General features: G+C 41.6%; 1 protein-coding gene across 1 annotated transcript; it reads right to left on the reverse strand.

Annotated features, from left to right (window-relative positions):
- Window positions 1-27,211, reverse strand: GNA13 (G protein subunit alpha 13). The gene is made up of 4 exons (XM_085240158.1): window positions 26,802-27,211; window positions 24,919-25,145; window positions 9,427-9,477; window positions 1-4,967 (listed from the first exon to the last, which is right to left on the reverse strand). Exons 1-4 carry the CDS (start codon window positions 27,082-27,084, stop codon window positions 4,395-4,397), a joined length of 1,134 nt encoding a protein of 377 aa, XP_085096284.1. The 5' UTR covers window positions 27,085-27,211; the 3' UTR covers window positions 1-4,394.
- Window positions 27,212-27,324: the final 113 nt, after the last annotated feature.

Here is a 27,324-nt window from a genome sequence, read left to right on the forward strand (position 1 = left end):
TGAGGCTGTATATGTTTATTCATCGTCAGTAATTTTGTACACAAGGCAAATATTAATAGCTGAAAGGCAACACTTTTGGAGAGTATGTACAGAGCGATGTACAAGCGAATGGAAGAGGTTTTAAACTATAAATTGATTTAACCATTTTATAAAAAGGAAGTGATGTTCTGTCTTCTAAGACCTCCCTTAGAAATAACTTATTGCCAATCTTTAACTAAAGCAAGGAGAAAAAAAAATTTACAATAAAAAGTAGTCCCTGGAAAGTTTATAAAAAGTTAAACATATAAAATTGTAAGCCACAAACATTTATACAAAGCTAATACAAATCTTGGTTTTGTTAAAGATCTATGAGATTGTTACAAAATATATTTTTACATAAAGGCTTCACTTAAGGTAAGCTCTCACTGCTACTGAAAGCGCAGGAAAGCGGTTTTAAATAGTCTGCAATTCAACTTATTTTCAAGTACAATGCAAAGAAATTGCAAAATGGCACTGTATTGCAATGCTGTATAATTAAAAAAACAACTATGTTAATGGTACCATCAAATAGACAAGACCTGTAAAGTTAATTTATGGACATCTCAGTATGGTGTGAAACTTCTGTTCGTTTTGAGGAAGAAATGCTACTGTTGGCAAATGAACGATCTGCAATTGACCTTGAAGTCAGTAAGTCGGGAAGTCTTCCAATGGCAACGGACAATGAAACGTGCTTAGGTCTGTGCTTAAGCAGTGAGCTGCTCCTAAACACCACGAGCAGATCAGTTGGATAAGCTGTCTGAAACCGATCATAAATACTATTATTAGCCAAGTGTCACAAAGCTTGAAACGCCTCATCTGAGCAGTTTGCTATAATAGTTCTGATGGGCAGAATATAAAGCCTCTTACTAGACAAATGAGTCCAATATACAGCCGTCAAGACGAATGAACCCACCTGATCTTTTTTTTTTTATATTATTATTATTTTCTTTTTAGGTGAGTGGGCATCCCAGAAGAAAGCTTTACATTTTACATAAGCTGATGGCTTACGCTCCCACATACAACACATAAAGAAGTAAAAATTTTTAAAGCCTCGATGAACAGCCACAGTTTTAAGGTATCAATTGATGCAGCTGAACGTACTGCAGCAGGGAACAGTCATTAAATTTCACTTCCAAGTACAGTAATCCTGTACAAGACAGTGGTATATCTCCTTATGGTCACTGATCAGTCATCTTTTTTAACAGGGCTTGCTAACTCTGTCGTTAAGAGAGTTCTGTGAACCTTGCTTTGCCACCTGCTTTTCCACCTCTCCTGGAAACGCACCTTGATTGGAATGCAGACTACCAGGCTGACCCTTCCTACCCAACGGTGATTGCTTTGGGATAAGAACCAGCCTGTTCCACAACAGCAGTCTTGTACCAAAATTAAATAATGCTGTACAAGAATTATATTCAGAAGAAAATCTAAAAAGCAATACAACAGTACATGATGTGCTCCTTTTCAGGTAGCTATTAAGTTTAAAGATGGAAAAGCCCAATGCTGATTCAGTTTGTTTATCCAGTATGTTAACATAGGAACCATGTAAACAGTTACATCAAGGTTAGTTGCCTCCCTCCCTTTAAAGAAGTGGGAGTGGGAAATGCAAGTGATTTCATTCAGTAATTTCATTAAAATAATTCACTTTTGCCTGAGATCCATATAGTGCTTATCTCCCAGGGACTACTAGTTTGTCAGAAGTGCCCCAACACTTGGGTGCATCTTGCTGCCTTATAGGCCCCAACATTCACAGAGAAAGTCTTCTGAAGGGATTAAAAACAGCGGTGTTTTGTTTTGTGTGTGTACGTTGGTTCGTGGAGAAGCTCGCTGAATATTTTCCTACTTGAGCTCATGTCAGAAGTGCCTCGGTGAAACTGACTGCATCCTTAGACTGACATCAGTTTTGAGGATTTTTTGTAAATTGACAGGTCCCTTGACACAGCAAATTATCAACACTTTACTTTTTTTTTTTTTTTTTTTTTTAAAGACAAATTCCTGGTAATATTCCTCATCATCCAATATCCAGTCTTCAGTCTTCTCTGCAGCCACCCGGGCTGACATCCCACAAAACACTTACTACAGACCCTCTCCAAATTAATTATTTTAATCAGCACAGACAAGTCTTTTTTCAAAATAAACTTGTTCAAACAACTGTCAGCAATGGAGAAAAGTCCCTTCCTCCTCCTGTGGGTTTGTTCCAATGGTTAATTGCCCTTCCTACAAGGGTGTGGATTTGTTCAAACTTCTGCTTGCAAACAATGGACTTTGTTATGCGCTTGGAGGCCAAAAGGCAGAGGTTTGTCATCTGCTCACACAGCATTTATAGCCTGATCAAATCAACCTGTCATCCTCCCAAGAGGAAAGTGGAGAACTTCTGGACTGACACTAGAGGCATGTTGTCCAACCCTTTAAATACCCTCAACCAGCCTTTTTTGAGGTGTCCACTTCACCATCCTTGAGTTGCTTACACATGAACTGAAGACAAAGTAACCGTATCCATGCCTACAACAGAGGCAAAATCTAAATATCCCCATCTAATGATTGTATTAAGCCTCTCGAAAGTGTTGCACTATGTTGATAACACACTGTGACTCCTTCCAAGATCTTTTCAGAATTCCTTCCTCCCAAAATAGTGCCTCATTGCAGCAAGCACAGACTAATCTATGACTATTCATTGGATGATATAAAAAAATAGAGGTCTTTCAAAACACTTAACTAAATAAAAATACACTATTCTCCATCTATGAACAGGAGAATGAGGTACAGATGTTAATACAACTTAGAATCACAGTAAGTAAGGTTTAAGTTCAGAAGACAGGCAATTTTCCTATGTTCCAGCAACACGATCACACCTGCAGGGAGGCTGCTCCAAGCAGTGAGAACATGACATCACACCTCTTGCCACATATGTGGTACGCTGATAAAAATTCATTTTAAGAAAACATTGGCCAGCATCACGATCCACAGGAATGTGCAGGTTCCACGGAGCAAAGTGGCAAGTTGGGCAGACTAAGTGGAACTACAGCCTGGGGAAAGACTTGGAGCAGCTCTACTTTTTAAAAACCCACCTTGGCAAGCTTACTCTTAGTTAGTAGCACACTGCATGGTGTATGAGGATTTCTAGGCAAGAAGCATTTTTTTTTTTTTCTTTTTCTTATTTTGTAATCACATGGCAACAGTAAGACCTCCCCCCTACCCTTTAAAAAAACTACAATGGAACTTTTGGTAAAATATTATTAGTCACAAGCAGCACTCTGAAGTACGCTATGCAACATGTTTGGCTCAAGTACACTTAGGATTGCTAGACCCAACTGGAAAGTCTCAGAAAGAACCTCATCAGCTGAAGCATTTCTGCTGTGATGGCCTTTTTTCAGAAAACACATTCATCTTCACGGTGTCAGCTACACAAGGCCTCTGCTGGGAACACACATTTGCATAAGGCCACTGAAAATACTGTAGGACAGAACACAAGGAGGCACTTAGGTCTGCAAGTACTTCTATCCATCACCAAATCCTTACTGATCACGAGGAGGCACGCTGCAGGAAGTCATCAACCAGTGATACATTAAAGCGCTTCAGGAAAAGGCAAGGTACCTACATGTCACATCTGCTCTGTGAAGGTAAGTTTAGCTTGCTCCCCTTCCCACATCAGAATTTCAAGAGGACCGTATCATAGTGCTCTGTGTTTGCCACGGCTCCAAGACAGTACTTACAATGCGACAGAGTGAAACAGTGCACTGTGCCATTCTCTACGCCTCGCCGCTGGACCTGTGCCCGCACCAGAACTTCCTGCCAGGCGACTGAAGTTCCCAATCCAAGGATTTTTAAAGCACATCCTACTCAAACCCCACGCAAAGGTTTATGCTTAACAGGAAGAACGTTACACCCAGGAATCCTAGCTTCAGATGCATGATTCCAGTGAGGGATTTAAGGGTTTTCTAGCCAACAATAGACCTGAGAAATTGTAAGTCAGCTACAGTATCACAGTCTTCATTACGAAGTCAGATGTGAAAGGTTTGCCCCCCTAAAATTACTGCCAAAGCTCAACGATTTCAATGAAGTTTGGACTTGGAATTCTGAATATAGAATGATTTTCTAAGATAATATACATGTTCTTAAAAGGTCAAATTTAATCACTTTACAGGTAACTTAGACATAGGTCTGCTATAAAATTACAACTTGAGTCAACTTGAAGCTACACTGGGAGAGATTAAGCCTGAAATTCTGCAGAAATTGGCAATAATGTGTTCAGCAGCAGCTTTTAGCCACATATCAAGAAGTCTGACAGGATCTGGATTTCTCTACTCCTGCTGTAAACTTCTAGTTAAAAAAAAAACCAACACACAAGAGTTACTCAAATAAAAATGTCTTTTTGCACATCACTGTAGCATAAGCTGCTTGAGGTTGTCATGAAGGATGGTATCCTTGACATCACGGAAAACTAGCCGGATGTTTTCTGTGTTAATAGCAGTGGTGAAGTGGTGGTAGAGGGGCTTCTGCTGCTGGTCCCGGCGTTTGGTACGAAAACAATCCACCAGGAATTTTTGGACATCCGTTAAGCAGTGGGGATCCCCTTCAAATTCTGGAAAATAGTCTTTGATGCTCACTTTTTGTACTTTTTCCTCAAGCAAGTCCGTCTTATTTAAGAAGAGAATGATGGAGACGTTGCTGAAAACCCGGTTATTGACTATTGTTTCAAAAATGTTCAGGGACTCCGTAAGGCGATTCGTTTGCCGATCCTCCATAAGCACTTGGTCAAATTCACTTGAGGAAACAAGGAAGAGTATTGATGTGACACTGTCGAAGCATTCAAACCAACGTTTCCGTTCCGACCTTTGGCCACCTACATCAACCATTTTGAAAGGAACATTCTTTATTTCAAAGTTGTACTCATGAATCCCTTTTGTGGGTCTTCTTGCCAGCAGTATATCTTGCTGTGAGGGAAGATAATCCTAAAAAAAGTAAAGCAGTTTGATGATTAGGACAAGTCACAGGCACGATGATCACAGCTGACTTACAATTGAGAGAAAGCTTGCAGAGGAACAGCGTGAGGCTTTGAACAAACATGCACATGCATGTATATTTATATTCCAACACTGAAGCATTTTGCAAAGATCTGGAGTCAAAAAAATCAGGAAACACACCCAAGATTAAATAAAAACATTTATTGCCCTGCAGAGAACTGAAGCTTTCCATTTACCACACAACAAGCATTCATAAACAACCCTGAAAGGTGCACCATCAGCTCCTCATGCCAATTTCCCTTATTCTGAATTATTTTCTGCTTCATTCATCATCTTCCCACAAAGCTAGGAAACACATCTGACAACTACACAGGAATGAAGCAAATGGGGTCTAAAATGGGTCTCTCAAACCAGTATTCATGGTAGTATTCCGTTCTAACTACGGGCAGTCAGTTTGCCCCATGTTCTCATGCATTCTGCACAGCTGCCTCGAGGCAAAAAAAAAAAAAGAGCTGCTTCAGTTAGTAATTAAAGGCAATCAATTAATCATGCCAGAAAAGTCAAACCTAAGCAACTTGCTGTGTTTGTACCATGGATCTTTTGGATCCAGCTGAATCTGTCAAAAAAAAAAAAAAAAACAAACCCAAAAAGCACTTCTATTAATTAGCTGTGTCCCTCCTCTGAGCTCCCACAGCTTGGTTTTGTCCAAACATCCTGTGCAATTGCAATTAGTAGAACAGAAGGAGAAACAAGTAGTTGATGACAGCAGTGCTTTTGCAGTAGTGCAGCCTAGGGAAACACCTGAGCCAGCTGTCCCTGTGGGTCTCCAGCCTGCCTTTCTTCCCAGAATTTCATAGGCAGCATTAAGTTTCTGCACTTCTTACACAGTCATTGTCAGACGTAGATGCTTATGGAAAGAGGAATTTTATTAGTCAGCTTTTGATGGTATGAAATTCAAGATGCATCATATTGGGTATTTCTTCATTCTAAGAATTACATTTAAGTCTTCTGCACCTAAACCAGACAGCTGGCTGATGCTGATGCTTACAGCTTTTTCGTTCACTTCTTACTGAAACTCTTCCTTACATTTTTCCAGCATTTCTCCTAACTTCAGAAAGAATGATTTACATTTCAGAGCTGGAACTTTAGCCTCTTCTTAGTGATCTATGTCTTCCTTTGACACTGCCAGTTACCAAATTGGAAGCTTTTATAAAGATGTCTAAGATCATAGCCCAGAAAGTCTGATTCAGCTAATACGTTGTGAGTTAGGAGCAGGAGGGAAAATATATGGCAATTCAAATACTGGCATTTCCAAGTTTAAGAGAGCTAGAAAAGTCTGAACCACAGCAAAAATTGCAAGGGAAATGTAATGCTCCAAATATTTAATTTGCTTTACTTTGTAAGCTCAAAAGTGAAACTAGCTAGACTGTTTTGTTTGAACTCCTTGCTCTCTTCATTCGAGCCGCCCAGGACTAAGGCACTGATTTTTATCATGGCTTGCAATCTCAAAGCAGTTCTCTGAAGCAAAAGATCCCCACCCTGCACTGCTAATACAAATCCCAAGCCTGTACTACTTCAGTCTGCAGGAGAGTTCAACAGCTATAACAGTTCCATGTTCTCCTCCAACCGTGCACCAGACATGTGCTTCCAGGCCCTTCTGATGAAAGAGAAGGGAATATAAAAAGTAATGGGATGGTTGTATTAGTCACATTTATCTTGGATTTTTTTCTACCAAATGCTGTTAAGAGAAGGAGGACAACCAGAAACAGAGTGATATCAAATGGCAGTGGGTACACATGAAGGCATTTTGAGTACTGTTGACTAAAAGCTTCTTAGCAAGAGAGCTCAACACATATCCTATCTTGCAAACAGCCACCTATAGGGTTTCTTATTTGGGAATTCAGTCACAAGTTCTCAGAGCAAAACCAGGAAGTTTTAGGAGTGACTGATATTCTTGAAAGAACATAAATGAATAAAATCAGATAATAGGAAAGACCTTACATGCTTTGCATATTGCTTTCCATATTGAAACAAGAGGACAAAGCAAACCCTCTGGAAGCTGGCCCTGACTGTTTATTCAGTAAAGCTTTCAAGCAAAGGGCTTCATCCTAGAATTCCTGACAAACTCCCTGCACACTGCAACCACAGATAAAACACTTTCAAGTGCTTTCAAGTTCCACATGGAGAAGACCTACCACATTTTATCCTACGTAGTTGGCTGCTCCTATGCAACAGCCCACAGTTGTGTGACTGGAAGTCAAGTGCTTGCTACAGAGACATCATTTGCTTACAGGAGACTACATACAACTCCAAAGTAATCTCCCAGTATTTTAATGCGCTTTTTGAAGGACATTTCAGTTCTTTTCTCCTTCACGGAGATCTTTGGGATACCAGCAGCTTGCTACTGTAACAATTCTAAAGTAGCCCTTTCCTCACTATTGATCCCAGTCCCTGCACTGCACTTGTCCTGTACCCACTCTTCTTCACTTTGTCCACTCTTTCATGGGGACTGACTTCTTTGCTACCTTCCTTTTTCCCCCTTTTCCTCCTGTGCAGCTCTATTTGCCTGTAAGCACTGGCTCTTCCCAAGGATACACATCAACAATGATTCCTAAAACCCAATTCAATTTTTTTCCTACCTCCTGCTTTCTTCCTGAATCGTCACCTTCCTCAATTTCACTACAGTCTACCTTTTCCAACAGCACAACTTTCTGTTATCAGGCAGCTATTTTGCCTATCACATCAGTGTTTGCTTACTTACAATTGGAATTTAAGGTATGAATAAGAGCCAACCACACCACGGAAACCAAATGTCTCTATGAGCTTTTTTGAATACATACAGTCTGCACTGGCAGCAGAAGTAACAAGCAGTTGCAAGGAATGCAGCCGATCCCAACCTCTCTTATTTTGCTGAGCTGATTAAATCTGAACAGCAAGTTCTTTTCCCTACATGCTGTTATCAGCAGCTCCCTTTTTGGCAACAGGCAAAAGAGCCCCTTTTGGCAAGGGGCACACAAACCAGAGGTCTATCTGTTTATACACAATTCAGTTGCAGGCCAGCCTCATTGTATCAGATTATCAGATAAAAGCAGTAAAATACTTACATTAATACAGTTTGTTGAAACAATCATTAGATAAATCTTCCATATAGATAAGAACAAACCAGAAGAACCTATCAAATCTTTCACTCTTAGTAACACAGCTAGCAGTTTTTTCCACCAAGATTAAATATTTTCTGTGACTGCAGATCTTGAAGAATCCTTTGTATCTCATAGTGTTTGGTCTAACCTTAAGCAGGAAATGCTGTCATTTGGAGTTCAGCACTCCCACACCAACAGCAGAAATACAATTGGAGTGTGCATGCATACAAATCTATATAGACATACACCTTTTTTTTTTTTTTTTTTTTTTGAAGTAGTGAGTTTTGGTCCCACGCTGTAATCAAAGGTTGGAAGAAGGTTTCTCATAAAGACCTTTGAAAGAGAAACTGCAAAAATTTGCGCCCAAGTACACAAAAATAAGTGGGAAAAAACCCTTGAAATTCAAGTGGCATTGGATGGAGAGTGTGAGAAATCCACCACTTGCAACAAGGTTCATAGTTCATTAAGAGAATTAAAGCAGTTTTGTATTCTCTCATAACTGGAGGCCAATAAAAATTCAGAGTGAGTGCTAGACTTCAAGCAAGATACCTGGAAGCACACACACTCCACAAGACATCACTGGTGCTCTATTTAGAGAGCAGAGCACAAGAAGTCTGGCTCCACTTTTTTTTTTTTCCTCCAATCTGTTACAAAGTCAAATGAAATTAAGCATGATGTAACAGCATTCATCTGAAGTGGCTCAGATTCCTTCAGTATTTGTTACCATCTGCTGGGAATGACCATGGAAAAACATGCAGCTGAAGCCAGCGCTCTATTTCAAATGCAATTTTCACATGCTGTTTCTGCAATACAAGGCTAACGAGCATATAACTTCATCACTGAAATAGAAACCAGCATCGTATCAAAAATATTGTACAGAAATTTCAGCTTTTTCCCTAGAGAAAACACATTCTATTCTGTACCAAATTTGTCCACTTAAAAATAGATACTAAGTAAGTTACCTCTGCTTTATAGATTGATTTAACTCAGTTTTCCTAAGTGTGTATCTATACACATTTTTAAGTCACTTTTGGATAGCAGTTGATCTTAATGTGCTACTTTAGCAACCTTCTGAGTGGGCAGCCATTTGTAACTTGCTTCTTGCTCAATTTCCACAGAAGAGTTTTAATTCCCCAGTCTCTTGGCCCTCACATTGCATTGGTGCTGACACACCAATGATGAACTGCTGAGGTAATGAAGTAGGCAAAGTTAACTAAAGTTATTTTAATAGACGCTAATTATATTTGATCAGCTTAAAATCCAGTGATCAAAGAATCCTTTGAGGAGAGGAAAAACAAAAAGCTTACCTGTTCTCCAAGTTTATCCAAGTTGTCCAAGAAATATTTTACGGATTCCCCCTAGAAATGAAAGCAAACAATTCCTTAGCAAGTGGCTCATTCCATCTCAATGGCTTATACACTCAAGTCCAGTTAATCTAAATCTAAACTGAATTGTTGTAAGCTTTAATTACTACCTTCTTTTTTTCCCCTAAATCAGCAATCCTAAGAACGCAACTGAAGTTTTATTTAGGCCAGTTAATATTTAAGCTTCAAAAGCACAGTCAGCCACGTTTAGGGGAAAATTCTTTCCAATTTTAGGATTGCTAGATAAATCCTACAGTGTTATTCACAGGAACAAGCAAGGAAACAACCACGCCTTCAGTATGAAAAGATGCATTCAATTCTCCCAGCCCTTTGAAGGCTCTGGGCACATGCATTCAGATGTAAGGGCTGAGCACTGGAGGCAGATTAATTTATAGCTGTATTGCCATAGGATCCCACTCATGTGTGCTGCCCCTGAGCACCAACAAACAATGAGCAGAGGAGAAGAAACAGAGGAAGCATTTTACTAGACAGGCTTTCCTGTCAAAGATCAAGCTGGAGAAGAACTCCTTACTCAGGGATTAATACACTGAGTTCTGTGCTGCAATGGCGTGCGATGCTGCATCTACTGTATGGGCAACCTTCCAATCCAAGCTATCACTATCACAGAAACAACAGTTCTTAATCACTCCACTAACACAGAATTGAAGATTCTTTTTGTAACTACAGTCAGCATCCCAGGACTCTGGGAGGGCACTGGAACCCAGGAATGAACCCCTCTCACAAGGATGCTGCTGGACCCAGAATTACTTGCAATATGTAATGAACCAGTTGAGCTCATTGAAAAGGGAAGAAGTAGCTTAGGACTCCCAGCATCACAACAAAAACATGCTTCCCTCTGACAGCTCTTGATTACCAAGCTGTAACATAACTTACTTTATTACAAACACACAAAGAAAAGCATCTGTGTTCCCACTCTGAGGATGGAAGAGTAGGAAACCATGAAGCATCCAAGACTGGAACGGCTACATCCAAGCCAGACAAGTGAATTAGGACAGCAGTTACACAGCAGTAGTAATGACTTCTCACTTGAATTGGGCTCAATAAATTTTTCTAGGAATTACATCAAATCTCAGTGTGAACCTGTGTCCTCAAAGCAGCAGCACCACATTAGGGTAAAGAAACAGAGCAAAAAGGGTTCCAGCAGACACACGTGCAATGTCAGTAGATCCTATAAATCACATAATAGAAGTATATGCTGCACCTTTAATTGGGCAATTTGAACATCAACTTTTAATTAGGCAAGAGTGAGACTTCGGTTGAAACATGCTTTGTGCTTGACACACCTGCAGAACAGAGTCCAGCACAGATCTCTACCTGTTCTGTCAGTGGGGACAAAGTACAGCAGTAACACTATTCTAAAGCCTGCTGGTGCAGGAAGTGTTTTATTATATTTTTCAGCATTTCAGAAATCTGTTCTAAACACAGCCCTGCAAGGAACGTGTAGGTGGAAGAGCAATCTTATTTTGCAGGCAATAAAAACACTACTGCTATACACAAACCTACCAGGGATACTTCAGCTTCAAGCTTCCCAAACAGGAGTAACAGGAACAGAACTCAGCCTTCCAAGAGCTAAACCCACCGCCTTTAGCTGAATGGTATGGCAAAATAAAGTCAGACTCAGTTTCTTGTTTAGGTTCTAGTAGGAGCTGAGAACCTCCCTCCCCCACAGGGTTATGTAAAAAAAAACTGGCTAGATGTCAGATTCATTAAGAGAAGATATTTATTCTAGAATACCTGGGCCTCAGGAGCTGTAGGTATATGTGTGTGTGCATATATGTATTTTAATATCAGCTCTTTTATACACTACTTATGGCAATGCTGTTCCCTGAAGCATTAACTCCACAGTTCTGGAATGCATGAGTTACTGCCTCTCCTTCAAATCCTGGGCTTACTGCAGACCAGCAGCTCGTGCACACAAGCAAACCACAGCCTTCAGAGGTCACCAAACAGCACCAGAGGAGGGGATTTCCAGAAAGCACAAACGCAAAATGCATCGTCCTGCAGCACTGGTAATGCTCTACAGTCACATGTCCAGGAACAGCAAAGCAACACAGAAAGTTGCTTAGGTTTTTAGGCTGCCGTGCAACAGAAGTCAGTGGCAGATGAATATCAAGGTGGCCGTACTGAAATTCAAGGAATTAAACTATAGAAGTAATCAGCTGTAAGAACAGTGAAATTTAAAAAGCAGAGATGTACTGAGCTTCCCTCCTCATTGCTTTGGGATCAGTCACCGGCTCTTTCCTCATGAAAATCTTTTCAGACAACCAATAAGACACCATTCTGAGCAACTGTCAATGGCACTCAACCCTGCAGTATCTCTAAGCCATTCACTCATTGGCTTTTATTTATTTGGATGTTACTGCAGAACCGAGGAGTTTTAACACATTTTAAATAAGCTTAAGAAGGCAGCATCACAAAGCACCCAAGCAAGACTGACGCCTTGGGAAGGAGAGCAAACTATAGAAAGGAAAAAAACAAAACAAACTGATGGAAAGACTTAATCCCAGTAATTGCTAAAGCTGAGTAAGAAGATGATCTGTCTGCAATCTTGTCTGACAACAGGTCCAAAGACAGCTTTCACACGAGGCTATTTCCTGATACCAGATACAGAACTAGATCTCGCACTGTAAACTGAAACAGAAGCCACCAATAACCAACCCAACAGCAGCTTGGGAAACTGCAGGATTTCTCTGTTAAAAAAGGCAACTTTTCCATTACACTGCCGTTGTCTTCCAGCCCTCATTCTGTGAGCATGTATCACGGAAAGTCCAGCTGAAGATCTAGTTAAAGCACGGTGATGCAGTGAGCTCATGTCGGTTGCCTCATGCTCCACAGAGATCCCTGAACAAGTCACAAAGCCAGGAATAACACATCTCTGATGCTATTTTAATGGTTAAGGAGATGTCACAATGCTCCCCTCAGAGAGACAGGAGAGGAGGAAAAAAAGAGCACACCACACATACTGGGTTTGATACCTATTAGATAAAAACAAGGTTACAATCAATTGCTGTCAGGTAACATCAGCATGTTCACAAATGAGCTTGTTACACAGCACAGCATGGTTCTGCTTTTACTTTGTGAAGGTCCCAGGTGTTGGTTTTTACATTTGTTTGTTTTTAAATGCAGGTAAAACTTTCAAAGTGATTTCTGCAGCTCAGCAGTTCTGAACAGCAAACTTGTGAAGTGTGTGAAAGGCCCCCAACGACCTCACCTGGTGCTGCTCAGTTCCTTCTGCTCAGCCTGCAGCACGGCCCTAAGGACACCAACATGAGTGTAGAAGTCAAACACGGGCCTCAGCACATTTCTTGTACTCACACTGATGAGCAGCAGCTTTAACCAACAGCCACTGCAGTCAGCACAGCAAAAATGAATGGCCTACATCAGCTTTAAAGATCCTCCAGCCTTAGATGACTGTGCTTTTACACCTTTAATACGGGACTAAAAATACATATTCGAATCTCAGATTTAAAGCAATCTGTGACCGCTTGTAGAAAATGTCCTTTTGACTTCAAACAAAGTGTATGCATTTCAGCTGCAGCCCTTCAGCCTCCTCCTGATTCAGAAAAGCATGTAAACCACAGGAAGTTGACTGTTAAATAACTTTACTCATAATTGTCAAGTATTCCATTTTCAGAAAGGTTTGATTCAGAACAGCTTGTATGCCTCCTGAGCCTTGTGATCCCTATGCTGAAGTCAAGCCAAGTCATTTTATTATGAACTCAGGAGTAATTCACAAAACACAACTAAATCATATTCTTATCGAGGTATCTGATGTTAAAACAACAGCTTCCCTCACAAAACTGCATTTATTTTAACCAGTCCTGCTTATGTCAGTACAGTGAAGGACCTCAAGTTCTGTGCAATGCACTCCTTCTGCAGCAGTGATTTACCATAGGACACCAGTGCGTTTTAACTGCTGTTTTAATTCAGAAGACCAGAAGATTAAGAATCTTTCATAACAAAACATGGTACGGAGACAGATGACTGTCTAATACATTACCAGTACCTACAACAAAGCAGCCACAAATATTTTGTGGGAAAGAAAACTACATGAAACACAGTAGATGAACACATCTTTTAAACTCAGGAAGTGACGTCAACTTACTCGGTTTCCATGAAAACACTATCAGCCATCATATATGATTTATTGATACCTTAAGATAGCTAAATGAATTGTAGCTGCTTTAGGGGAACACAGATGGTATAATTCTTCCTAAAGCTATAAATTAAAAAAGGCCTGAGAATCTGAAAGAGTAAATCAGGTATTTAATGAGAACAGGAGATACAGCCTGGTAACAGAGCAGGATGATAGCAAACACCAATCATTCTCTCTTCCTGACCTGACTTGAATTTCTGGGAAAAGAGAAACCAGTATTTCCACATCTATTAAAAACAAATAAACAGAAACTCAAACAACCAAAAAAACATGCTTTTTTAAAGCTCAGTTTAAAGGAAGAACAGGTCACTACAATGTTTTTGGGTTGCTGTGTGTATGCCTAAGCTGACATAGAGAGCAAACTGCCTATAAGCAGGGAAATGCAGCCTGAAGAAGGAAAGATGTAGGAGGAGCCAGTGTGTTAAATAAAATGCTGCATCTTACAACACCCATACAGTCAAGTACTTACAGCTTCTGCTATTAGAGATTTAGTACAATAAAATCATATCTGAAGATTTTTACAAATGATCCAACCAAAAGAACCCCTAACCTTTATTCTCTTGATCTCCCTCTGCCCCAGCTGATCCAAAGGAATTCTAAGTACAGCTCAGTGGTGCTGCTATTGATGATCCACCACAAGTCTTCTGAAGTTTCAGCAGTAAGCACAGGAGCAATTCTCAGAGGTGTCTGAGTCAAGCCAATGACCTTTCCTAGTGAGACGAGCAGGTAGGAGCACCGCAGCTCACCCTTCACCCCAATCCCTGAGGCTCAAAACAGTGCCATAAAGAGTCAGATGATCAAGATGACGTTTATGCCATTAACACATCTAACCCTAATTAAGGTACCCATCTCCAATCTCAAATTATTTTGATAGTTAGAACAGTGAAAGCTGAGCCAAGTCCTACAGCCAGACATTAAGTCTGCTCCATTTCTTTCACCAGCCTCAGAGTGAGGAACACTCCTGGGCCCTTCTCAACTTTGATGTTTCTACAGATTAACTTCTCTCACTGTTCACTCCTCTTGGGCCTTTTAAATGGAGGCTCCTCTTCCAAACACATCTCAGTTAAGAGAAAAGGATGGAAATTCTGCACACTCATACGTGTAACTCGATTATTCTGATCAGAAAAAAAACCTCAGATACCCACCCTACTTCACAGTGACTTCAGTTACTTGCTTGGTATCTGCTATGGCTGGGGAAAATTATTTATTTCCCAACTGCCGTTCATCTGTTCTAACTATAACAACTTTATATATTGCTTTCTGTTTAAAGAGAAACTTTATTGGCAGTGTCTCGGGAATTTACAATAAGAATATCCAATAATTCCTTTTTAATAAAGCACTTTGAGAAAAGTGTCAGTGTAAGCAACTGTCCATTTACTTACTGAACTGAAAGCCTTGCCTAACACAGAAAACAGCTCCCCAGCAGAAATACATTTCCTTTATCTACAGACAATGTTATGTTAAAACCAGCACAAGCTGACACCCCCACCAAAACAAACCACCCCATTTATGTCCACAGAAGCATTATCACACCTTTGTGGTACAAACAGATCCAACATTTGATCCATTTATACTCATTTGTCCCTAAGAAGTGATGGCAAACTGCTTTAAAGCAATACTGTGTGTTAAAAGAACAGTCTTGGGAGGGCTGAAGCACAGACCTTGTTATTACCAGACCTTTAAGGATCTGTCTTCTTTCTCTCCAGTACAACCATTTGAACAGTCAGCTTAAGTCTGTTCTGCCTGTTTTCAAGATAAAATTTAAGTACACTGGAATTAGCAACAGGTTTTTGCTAATGTGCAGAGCCTCAGCTACAGAATACATCTGCTTTTACAGGGGTACAAAACAATCCCTTCCTCCACCAATGCACGTCACAAATGCGTCACAGCTCGTCCTACCTCTGCACAGCACCATCCTATTTCCTCTTTTCAGCACTTCCTGCGTGCAGCTCACATTGTATTTGGCTTTTCTTCAGAGCAATGAGAAACGCATCACGCAGCGTGCAGGTGAGACCTCAATCAGGCACACAAAAAATGGATCTGGCCTCAAAAAAGAAAGGTTTAGGTCTTGATTCATAAAAAGTAATCTTCTGTAAAACCTTTTGGTAGTAGAGCAGAATTTGGAACAGCTGGGTGCAATTTGGTGGAGGGCGCTCAATAGCACGAAGCTAAAAATGAACCAAGAAAGGGAGGAGTCCCACTGAGTTCATTGCATGCCTGACGTTTTTATCTCATGCAACAGCACTAACAGCAAAAGGTGAAGGAGTTTAAGAAGGGTTTTTAACCCAATTATATCCCTTTAATCTATTATTCCCTATTTACCAAGTAATCCAATTAAACCATAATTCTCAAAATGTGGTTAATAGAGGTAGACAGAGCACATCAACCTGAGCACATGCACTGCAGTGAGCGGGCAGCACCTGTGGGCTGCTGGAAACCTGCTGGAAACCCAGGGCCACCTCATGGCTGCTGTGTCCCAGCAGGGAGGAGCAGAACACCAGGCCATGAGCACTCCAGCCTACAACACAGTATTCCAAACAAGGCTCTAACACCTGTTTTCTTCTTGCACTGAGTATGGTTTTGAATCATCCTTCAAAGTGCTTCACTGACTTAACCCTCCAATTTCATTTGTTAGCTAGGTATCCTCCCATCTCCTGATGAAGTGATTTAATTGCCAGCTTCCTAATAAAATTTGCTCAAAGATATGAAAATACACTACAGCTTTTAGGCTAGAACAGAGATAGCTTTCCATTAAAGCCAACAAAACTACAGTTTCTTCCATGCACATCGCTCAGTTATGACATTTCCAAGTAATCCTGAAAGCCTACTTGGAAAGCAAGATGTGCCATATTCCATTAGCAGCTGAGAATTTTAAGAAATGGAACAATTTTGAGCTGTATGAAGTGATATTCTGTTTGTACAACTCAAGAGCAAAACCCAAGAGCCTGCTGAAAAGCCTTCCCACACCTAAAAGCCCAAGCAAAACACAGCATTTGGGCTGGCATGCCATGCCGTGCATCCTGAGGACCGCTCTAAACGATGCAAACAGAGGCCTCTCCTGCAGAGCTCAGAGCCAAGTCAGCAACCACCACAAACAGAATTTAGGACACAACTACTGCAAAAGCAATGCATTGAACAAATACACTCAGGTTTGCCAGAACCTGAAATCAATCCATGACTGCAATTTAGGATATACTGTTCAGAAGATCAAGTGCAAAAGACCATTCAAGGACCATTTTCACTTGCTCCCTCAGTCTTTACAACCCACACTTGTCTTCCAGAACATTTCCTTTAGGAAAGGCACTCAGTATTTTGCAAATATTTTTCAAAATTGCATTGACGAAATGATCTTTCAAGTCAAAACACACAGGGACCTAGCAAGAAGCCATATGAAAACAGGCACTGATGGAGATGAAACAGCCACCTCCCAATCCCTATTTACACTCTGGGAAGCATCTATGTAAACTTTAGATGTTTTGCACACAAAACAGACTGGAACAAGACTGTAAACATTTGTTCCTCTTCCAGTGCTGACCCACTGGCTCCATGACTTCATGTGTTTGCAACTCAAACTGCATTTCATCTAACACTGAAGGAGCAGTGAGTCTGCAAATCCACCATCCATCATTTAGAGCTTTGCTTGCTTCCAAGTTGTATAAGACTGGCAAAGGCTTCAAAAAAATGAGAAGTATTTGGCATGTGGGAACACATCAGCACTAAAACTGGTCATGTTGAACTTTAAGATGCTTGAAAATTCCATTATTGCACATTCAGTAAACCAAATCATAACATCTTAAAAGCAGAACCCTAAACTAGATACTGATGCATGCACTGAAGTATCCCTAGGATTCAGTTTTACAACACACATTTGGTTTCTATTTCAGCCTCGTGAGAAATCCAAGCGACCAAATGCTTTTTAGTTCTTCCTCTGCATCCATTAGCAGAACCCATTTCAATTAAGTTCTGATATTTTTGTTTGCAAACAGCACTAAACCAGCAGAACTAAGCATTAGTACCATACTAGTGTATCAGAGCTCGTAACAAGATATTTGATGAGAGTTAGTGATAAATTTATACCTTTTTGAAAGACCTGCAAGTACCATTAGATGAATGTTAATTTAAGATGTAGTAGAAGCTGTGTCTCAAGACAGTAGAATCTCAGAAACTTCCTAAATAGAAGCAATACCCAAACATTTCACATCACTTGTAGAATTCCACACTAGAAGATAACCTTCTAAAAGAACTACGTATCTGCTGTACACGCTTCTGCAGAGATGCTCTGAATTACAGAAGGTACCTGCATGCTGTATTCCCTTTCCTGCAACATCCCCGTCCTCTTTATTCAGTCACCACGGGGTGACCAAACACCACAGCCAGTGAGAAGTGCTTCCAGCTGTCTGTCGAGCCCCCAGTCCAGCAGGTTGCTTAAAGCCATTTCTCTGGCATCATTAAACAAAGGAGGAAGATACAGAAACTCACCTCCAACAAAAAAAGGATGCAGGACCTTTTCAGTTCCTTGGTTAAATGAAAGAAAAGGTGCAGATACTACAGTAGCCAGTATAGTTACTCCATGTGTTTTCTTATGTATTAAGGTCAGCTGCACTTTTGTTTTCTCACATTTTCTTGAGCAACTTCCTCAGCTACCACAAGTTGAAGTTTCCTACCATTTTGCTGCTTCTGCATAAGAGTTACAGCATGAGCAGGGCACATTTAAGCAGCTCTCATCACAAAGTGAAGCTCATACCAATAAAGACAGCCTATGCAGACATCCAAATGCAACCAGAGTACATGAAACTTGTGCTCAGCAACAGCAGACTGGAACCAGGCTGAAATTTAGGGAACAGCAGCATGAGACAATGCTGCCCCTGGCACTTCGCCTTAATCCTAAAAGATCCCACGTTCACATATGAAAAGGATCACTCTATTCTTTGCCTCAAGTGTAAAATTAATTTAATGTATATAAATGGAACATCACTGCTGCTTCCACACATGTTATGCCAGCACGGAGATTCGCCGACTGCTGTGAATATTGGGATTTTGCAGTGTAGATTGGCCTTATAGAAAGTAATTTCCAAATGGACAAAGTCTGAGCCACTGCCACATCAAAACCGTGGGAAGTAACGGTGCTACAGGTACTGACGTGCAGGTTAGTAACCAGGAAGGAAATTGGCTCCTAGCCTTTGTTCGTACCAAAGTCTCACATTAGACCGTAGCAGCAGAAACACCAAAAACTCATCCAACACTTTTTCTCAGCAGATTCTTTGAGATCTGTGCAAAGGTTCACCCACTTAAATCTTTGTCTGAACTCTTGGTTGGAAGACAACTCAGCACGCTGCCATCTGATGTATGCACTGACATAACACATCCACATCAAGACAGCCTCCACTGAAACGATCCCAATCCAGTCACATCTGTGCACGAAAATAATTTACAAGATACGTATGCACTCATTTGGAGTAGTTGTAAAGAAAGAGCCACTCACACAGCCAGTAGCTGCACCAAATACAGCAGCAGTACACTGTGTAGCAACCACGTTCTCCACTCAGCTTTGCCAGTGCAGACAAAGCCCAAAGCAAAATTACTTTCAAACTTGAAAAAAAAAAAAAAAAAGACAATCCAACTACGGTGAATAACAAAAAATCAACTTCCTAGGTGATCAGAAAAAAACATGACAAAGATGTCCATCTGTAAGACCAGGCCATCTTATGCTACAAAGCCAGCAGGCCATACATGGCCACTGCTCTGCAGATATTCAGTACCTTCTGCTGAACAGCCAGCAGGCAGACAAGGCAGAATGGCAGAAGGGGAAGGAGGCAGACCCAGAAGCAGCCTTTCGAGGCACAGGAACTCAAAGAGATTGAAACAGAAATCCTAATCTGAGTTTGGAAAAAGATGAAAGTTGGCATTTTGTGTAAAACTAGAATTAAAGAGTTCATTCAAAGGTAATTCAGCTCAGTTACAATATTATGATCAATCCCCATTACCCGAAGCACCCGTAGACGTGTTGGGAGGGTTTTTAGCCAAAAACTAAGCCTCCTTAATGTTTGGCTCTAGTGTTAATCTCTATACAAAACCTTACTAATATAGATCCACATAATCTTGTCACTGGAACAGGAAAAAGAGCAGAACAACAGAGACTCCCAGTCTTCTCTGAGGATTTGAATGATTCACTTTGTAGAAATGAGTTTTGTGGAAATTTGTGTTAGCAACAAGCTTTGATAAATCCTTTTAATACAAAGTAAGGACAGAAGATGGCAAGTAGCTCTAACCTTCCCAATGGTTTTAAGGAGTCGTGCTCACTGTACACATGCCATCTTGTCATGTGATGTTTAGCAGACCTATCGATCAGGGAAAAAGGGGAAAAACAATTCATATTTCAACACTCACAAAGCAGCAGCAGTTTGTTATTTTTTATCCACAAAAATTCAAGCAACATGCAGCGTAATCACAATGTTTTATTTAAACATACTAACTGAACTAAGTCAGTGCACGCTTACAGAAACACTGTGTGACTGGATCACAAAGAAGATTCTTACATAGAAGCATAGAATTGCTCAGGTTGGAAAAGACCTCAAAGACCATCGAGCCCAACCACAACCTAACCATACTACCCAATTCTAACAGCCCTCCATGAGTCAATACAACTTTCTGACAGTCTGTGCACTGAAGCTTGCCCTGCAGTTCAGGGAGGCTGCAGAGGATGAATAGTGAGAGGAGTACTGGCACGTTCCAGAGGATACAAGCTGTTGAAAGCCTTCTGAAATTCAGTCACTAGTATGGTGTAGAAGACACTTCTGATGAGGCGTGGGCAAGATAGTCTGACTTCTTCCAGGTTCAGAGTTGCTGAAGCACTGAGTTCTGAACTGCCTCTAAGACATGACTTCCTCTTTCTCGCATGTGGATGCAGCTGCTTTGTCACGCAGCCCAGTCTACCCTCAAAGCAAAGGCCTTCTCAGGATCACTGCTCTATATGCGTATTTCAAAGATATGTTGCCTTTGGACCTCAAAGAACAGTAAATTTTGCTAGTACTTTGCAAAGGCCATCTGAGGACTGATTCTTTCCCTGAGAGCTAATTTAATGTTCTCTTGCATACAATAGCCCCATCAATACTCAGAGGCAGAAGCTAGAAAAGCTCCAAAAGAAGATGAAATACAATCTTCCAGTAAGCTGTACAACACTCTCCCGAAGTGCTACTTTGCATGACAAAAAATACTATAGAGAAGCTGCAGCAAAAAGGACTTCACTCTGAACACACCTTTTCCTGTCTTCTATAATCTGATCGAGCACTTGCAGACATGTCACAAAAGTAAACAGGACCCAGAGGTAAACACATACCCAGCTGTCTTTATGTGCCAGTGTCTGCAGCTCTGGGTGAATGCTGACAGAATGAAATGTCATCACTGCCTCCTCACACTGAAGGGTCACGGTATTAAAAAAACATCTGTGTAATGTGCAAGTAGGGCAAGAAGCACATATCTGAAGATCAACAAACAATGGTAACAAACATTGAAACCTACCCAAAAGTTACCTTTACCAAGAAGAAACCTTTAGCACATTCAAAGCTTATCATGCAGATGAGGAACCCAGCTCTTATCCCACTTTTCCACTCTCAGAGAGAAGCAGGCTTTCAGAAGCAGCACTTGCACAGAAGTGCTCTCCTCGGTTACTGGATGCACAGCACCAGAATGAGATGCTTTCTCAGTTGCCAGTGCCTGAAAGCAAAACTGAATGAGAGCAGCAAACCTTTACAACTACTGAACGAAGGATCCCACGGGTATAAACATAAAAGCAAGGAAGTCTCTACTTAAGCACTCAGACATCCCTCACAATTTGTTAAAAATACCTCTGCTTCCCTCCTCCTCCAAGTAAAGCAATACAAATTTCACTCCAGCGCTCAAGCAGCAGCTTTCCAACCGAACGGAAAACCAGCTTGCTTTTGTATTTAAACAAACCACTGGTCTGCGAGTCACACAACTAAGAGATGGGTAGGTTTATCCAGGTCACTTCAGGAGATTACATACACGCATTTACTGGAAATCAACTTGTAATGGGAAACGCAACGTGTGAATGAGATGACAAAGCATTGGGGTGACACAGACTAACTCCATAGCTAATCCATGCTTGCTGTCGGACACAAGGTCATGGGAGGAAAGCTCCATAGACAAAGAAAAAGCTTGTGGATGACCAAAACCCCAAGAGCAAATTACAGGAACTGACTATGCTATGGAGCCAAAGTAACCTGTAGTTAACCGTGTTAGTACCTAAGTGGTTTTGGTTTGTAATAAAATTTGAGGGATTATAACATTAACCATCAGAGAACTACTGATGGTCACATTGCACTGTAAGCTGTCATTAGTTCTTTTCAGTTTTAACGCATTACAAGGATGAAGTAATGAATTTTCATAAGTACTGCTGTGTGACTGGCCAGAAGGCCCCTATTTTTATACGGAGGGAACTAAAAGATATTAACTATCCCCATGACCACTTAAGTTAACAAAATGAGGAAGGACACCAGTGAACTAGGCATGGAAATGCTGATTTCTAACTCTATTAAAATACAACCGCATTCCTCCCCCCCCACATTGCTATAAAAAGACGACGCTGTTTCTTTAGGCTCCCAGCATCATCTCTGGTGCTACAAATGAAAGATGGAGCAAAACAAAACAAATAGCTCAATGATCTCTCACAAATATACAGCCATCTTCAGATTTTAACTACACACATGCATAAGCTTTCACCTTAATCTCTCTTATTCTACACTTATCTGCTCAGGCTATAAATGGCATCCAGAACCACACTCCTGCATCCTTCCCTCCACAATTTCCATGCAAGTTTTTGTTTCGCTCCTTATCCATCATTGCTCTGTTCTTCATTTGCTCACTTCTCCCTTTGCCTTACTCCCATCACAAGCAGTACTTTCCCTGCATTCCTGCCTGTGCCATTATAATACCAGCCATGTTTTTCACTGCAGTCTGAAACTCAGTCCAGTCCCAAACTCAGTCATCACTCTGAAGTTAGAGCATACACAGGCAAATAATACTCCTTTCTAATTCCTCTATTGCCGATTCCTCTTGTTAGGTTTTTTCATTATACCTCATTTTTTGCTACATGCAGTTGAACTGGATGTAGAGCAGTATTTTTCTTTTACCCCCCACGCTGCAAAACAATTTTCAGTTTTTAAGCCTTATTTGAAGAGTCAGTACTCAATACAACTGAGCCACCTGCACGTGCCTTCCAGCTCCCCCTGCCCTCCCTCAGGTACACCTCCAGCTCCCACCTTAGCTATTTGTCTTCATTCCACACCACAGCACACGTCTGGATTCCCTGAGAACACAGTCCTACAAAACCTGCCAGTGGATATGTCAGAAGTACACACTGCTTTCAGGAGTTCTTTGTCACTCTGTTGACCATTTGTATCTGTCATAATTTAATGCTGAAATGTACTAGGGTAAAATTGAGACTTGATATTTGGGTATGCTGCTTGCACCCCATGCAATGACATCATTCAGCTTTTTTTTTTTTTTTTCTTCCATGTTTATATCATGTGATAAAGAAATCCTTTCAAAATCTCAGCACAATTTAGGGAATAAAGCAGTGTAAGTATAAATAGAGCAGTTACCTGATCTGCAAAACCTATTACTAGGGCAGCACTCAACTATGAATAGCACATTAAGAAATACTTTAAATTCTGCCTAAAGCCCAAATGGTAATGTGTTTTTTGCAGAGCCCATTACACAGCTTTAGGAACTTCCAAAACAAAACTTTCTTTTCCCCCCTCCCTTCACAGATTCAGTAGAAAACGTTTTCAGCTCCTACTCAAAGTGAAACTCTGCACATGGTTCACAGAATCATAGAATCACAAGGTTGGAAACGACCTATAAGATCATCTAGTCCAACCGTCTTCTCATTACCACTGCTACCACAAGCTACTTCAGTTATGGAAAGAACCTACTTGTCAGAAACCCAAGGTGGCAGAAGTAGAAGCGAAGGAAAAGGGAGCTACTTAGCCTCAAGTCATTAAACATATCTAATAAAAGATGGAACGTTTTTACTCAGTGGATTTTAGAACAGATCACTCCAGCATAGCAATTATGACAACGAGAAGTCACATTTGCAGCAGATGAAAATCCTGAATACAGTCGTGCGATTACCCCTTCGTGATAATTGCCAGTGCAAAATGTAAAATGCAACAGGCCTCATTAAAAACATACTGAAATAGCACAAACAGGTCAGGCAGGCGATAAGCAAGTCGGGCACCTCTCCGAGACATTCCAGGATCTGGGCAATACATATTTATAAAGAATATTTATACAACCTATTTAAGCCAGCCTGTGATTATACAATCGTTCATAATAGCTCAACAGGAGACATCATTAGCCATTGTTCAGATTCACATTAAGACAAAGGTTATTTTTAAGACATAAAAGCACAAAGCCAGTTAGGTTTAAGAGACCAACAAGAACAGATTTAATCTATTTTAAGGTTGTCAAACCCCACCCTCACCCCTAAACAAGCCTATGCCATTGGCATTTACTACACAAGCCTACAAAACAATAAACAGCAAACTAAGTCTTCATTTCCTCTTGTACTATCAGCATGGAAACGGAACGAAGGGGCTTTCGCTGTCACAGTTAATGTTTCAGCTCGAGAATCAAGGCAATCCTTTTTCCTTTCCAATCCCACTACTGAACTATATATTCCAGCCTTAGCTGAGAACTTCCATCTAACAAAAACCTTATTACAAGAGAATTAACACAGACATCTGAAATTAAACAGGAAGTATACAGAGGGAATGTTTGCTAGATTGCTCAAATTGGAATCGAGAAGGGAGTGGTTTTTAAATTCTTCTCATTAACCCATGCATATCTTTTCTTAAAGATCACTTTAAGTCACCCCTACAAATGATGTTTTTTAAAAAAGTTTTAAGTAGAAAAACATAAAAATAATCATTTGTTAAAAACACAACGCAGTTCCAAGCTTTGTTGTTGAACATAAAAGGTAACTGATACTTTGGCTTTCTCACATTTAAATGTGGACAATTATATCGGGTGCGCCATGTAAATCTTCGTTTTGAAAGAAAAAAGGGGGAAAAACGGAGCTAAATGCATGAGTTTACAGTAACACAATAACAGACTGCCATCCAAAATGCAGAACATCCATAAGGAGGTCACTTAGCACAAAGGTTTCAACAAAAAGCAGCACACCAACCAGGCAACACGCACAGCTCAGACTCAGAACACTGAAAAACAAAGCTTACCAACTGGAATTCTCTGCGCCTGTCGTACGCATGCTGGATCCCACTGTCTGCCCATAGAGCTCTTATGGCCGGGAGGTACTGTAAAAAAACTGCTGTCTCCACCATTCCTTGCACCACCGTGACTGAGCGGGTATCGAAAGCCATCATCGTATCTCCGTTACTCTGGTTAACAGGATCTCCCCAGGGGATATGAAGTTTCTCTCTGGCATCCACAAGGACTCTCACACCTTTAACAACATGAAAGAACACTGCAATTAGAATTTGACTGCACCTACTATCTTTCTAGCCTATAACTCTGCAGAGAGTCCAACTATATGCTTACTCTGTACAATCAAATCTCAGTAAGACGCTGAAGCCAGGAGAAAATCAGAAAGGTTCAGAAATATTGAATTAAAATACTACGTTTTCTGGTAGTAACAAAACTCAAAAAACAAGAGCCGCTATCAGGAAAACACAGCCTTGAGAAACAGGGTAATATCTGAAGTACAACACTTCCAAAAGTGCCATCTTTAAACCACTAAATCCCCAATCTATGGTATTATGTAAATATATTTCACATATATTTATATTTTCCCCTGATCTCCTGAATCATTTTACAGCTGTTATATTTACTTGGCAGGAACACCAAACAAATGAAGTATATTTAAAAGTTTTTTTCAGAATATGTTAAACCACTTGATGGCTTAATTTTAAGGCTCCCAGTGCCTACAGGGAGTACATCTTACCACTTTGTTACAGTGTCGTATTGAATTGTAGAGAGTTGACAGCCTTTAACATCTTCACGATGTGCAGACTAAACTCAGTAAAAATATAGAGCTTTCTGAACTGTGTGGTTTTACTGCTTAAGAGCAGCTGGAATTGTATTTACATGAAGACTTTCCCACACTTACTGTAATTAAAAAAAAAAGTAAATAACCTCTAGGAGAAACTGAGCGTCTTGGTACTGTCTCACATAGATTTTAGAGAAAAAAAAAAAAATAAAATTGTGTTGATACTGATCACGTAAACAAAGGGAAATAAATTTTAGTATTATGCTTGCTGGTGGCAAGGAAATAAAATCTGGTCAGAATGAACAACTGTAAAGGCACAGAGAAAGACGGTGTGTACTAATGGAGGGATAATGACCCCCCCATGGCAGCAGGCTGAAACCAGGAGATCTTTGAGATCCTTTTCAACCCAGGCCATTCTATGATTCATCAGGACCAAAGCATCCTTCCAAAATTAATTCTCGTTCTGTCACTGCTGTATCTGTCAAAGCAACGATTGCAGCAGCAGACCTGCACTTGCTCCGTGTATACTTTTACAGTACGAATCACCCAGCTTTATTAACAGACTACCAGCTCAACATTTCTGCTCGTGATTTCTACTTCCTCGCTACGTTTTTCAGCCTTTATTTGAAGCACTGTTATGAAACAGCTCCTTAAGAACCGCTGGAATCCCGGAGCCCCATTTAGAAAGGCTGACGTGTGCCCACGATTCAGCCTCAAGAAACACACCGAAGACGGTACCAAAGCGTTACAGAACCCAAACTCAGAACGGGACGGATAGGAAGGCAGGGCTGACAACGCGCGGCCGGCTGACAGCGGCGAGGCGAGGCGCCCAGCCCGGCTGCGGCCGCTCGGAGCGCGCAGCTTAGCCCGCCGCTGTCAGCCCGCCGCCGCCGCTCCTCGCACGGAAGCAGAACGCGCGCCGAGCTTCCTGCCCGGCACGGGGCCCGGCCCGGCCTCAGGTGCGGCTCTTCCCCACCCAGCACCCCGCGTCCCGACCCCGCCGGCAGGAGGAAGGCCGCCGACGAGGACCCCGAGCGGGACGGAAGCCGAGGACCCCCGCCCGCCCTCCGGCCCTGGGCCCCGCCGCCCTCAGGCCGCCCACGGCCGACGCACCCTTGATAACGTTGCTGTAGATGGTGGCCCGGAACTCCTCGCGGGCCGCCCGGTCCCAGTCCTGCCCGTGGATGATCCGCATCTGCTTGAGGAAGGTGGACTTGCCGCTCTCGCCCGCTCCCAGCAGCAGGATCTTGACGAGGCGCTTCACGTAGGTTTTCTCGCGGTTGAGGCACTTATCGATCTCCTTAGACTTGCGCTGCTGTTCGGCCTCGCCACTGGTCAGCAGGCAGCCGGGGAAGCAGCCCGACAGCACGGAGCGCGACGGCAGGAAGTCCGCCATCTTAGCTTGCACTGCCAGCGAGGGGAGCGGCCGCCCGGCCCGGCCCGCACCAGCCCGCTCTCTGCCCGCGCATGCGCATCCACACCCTCGGCGTAGGACGTGCCCTCGCGCCTCGCACGCGCGTTCACGTGATCGCCGGCGTCATGTGACGGTTCCAGAGCGCACAGCGGTGTCACGTGGTAGTGAGTCGCGCCCGCTCTGGGCGGGAGACCCGCGCGGCAGCGGCTCCTGACAGGAAAT

This window comes from Meleagris gallopavo, chromosome 20 (assembly GCF_905368555.1).
Source record: "Meleagris gallopavo chromosome 20, MGAL_WU_HG_1.1, whole genome shotgun sequence".
NCBI classification, from domain to species: Eukaryota; Metazoa; Chordata; class Aves; order Galliformes; family Phasianidae; genus Meleagris; species Meleagris gallopavo.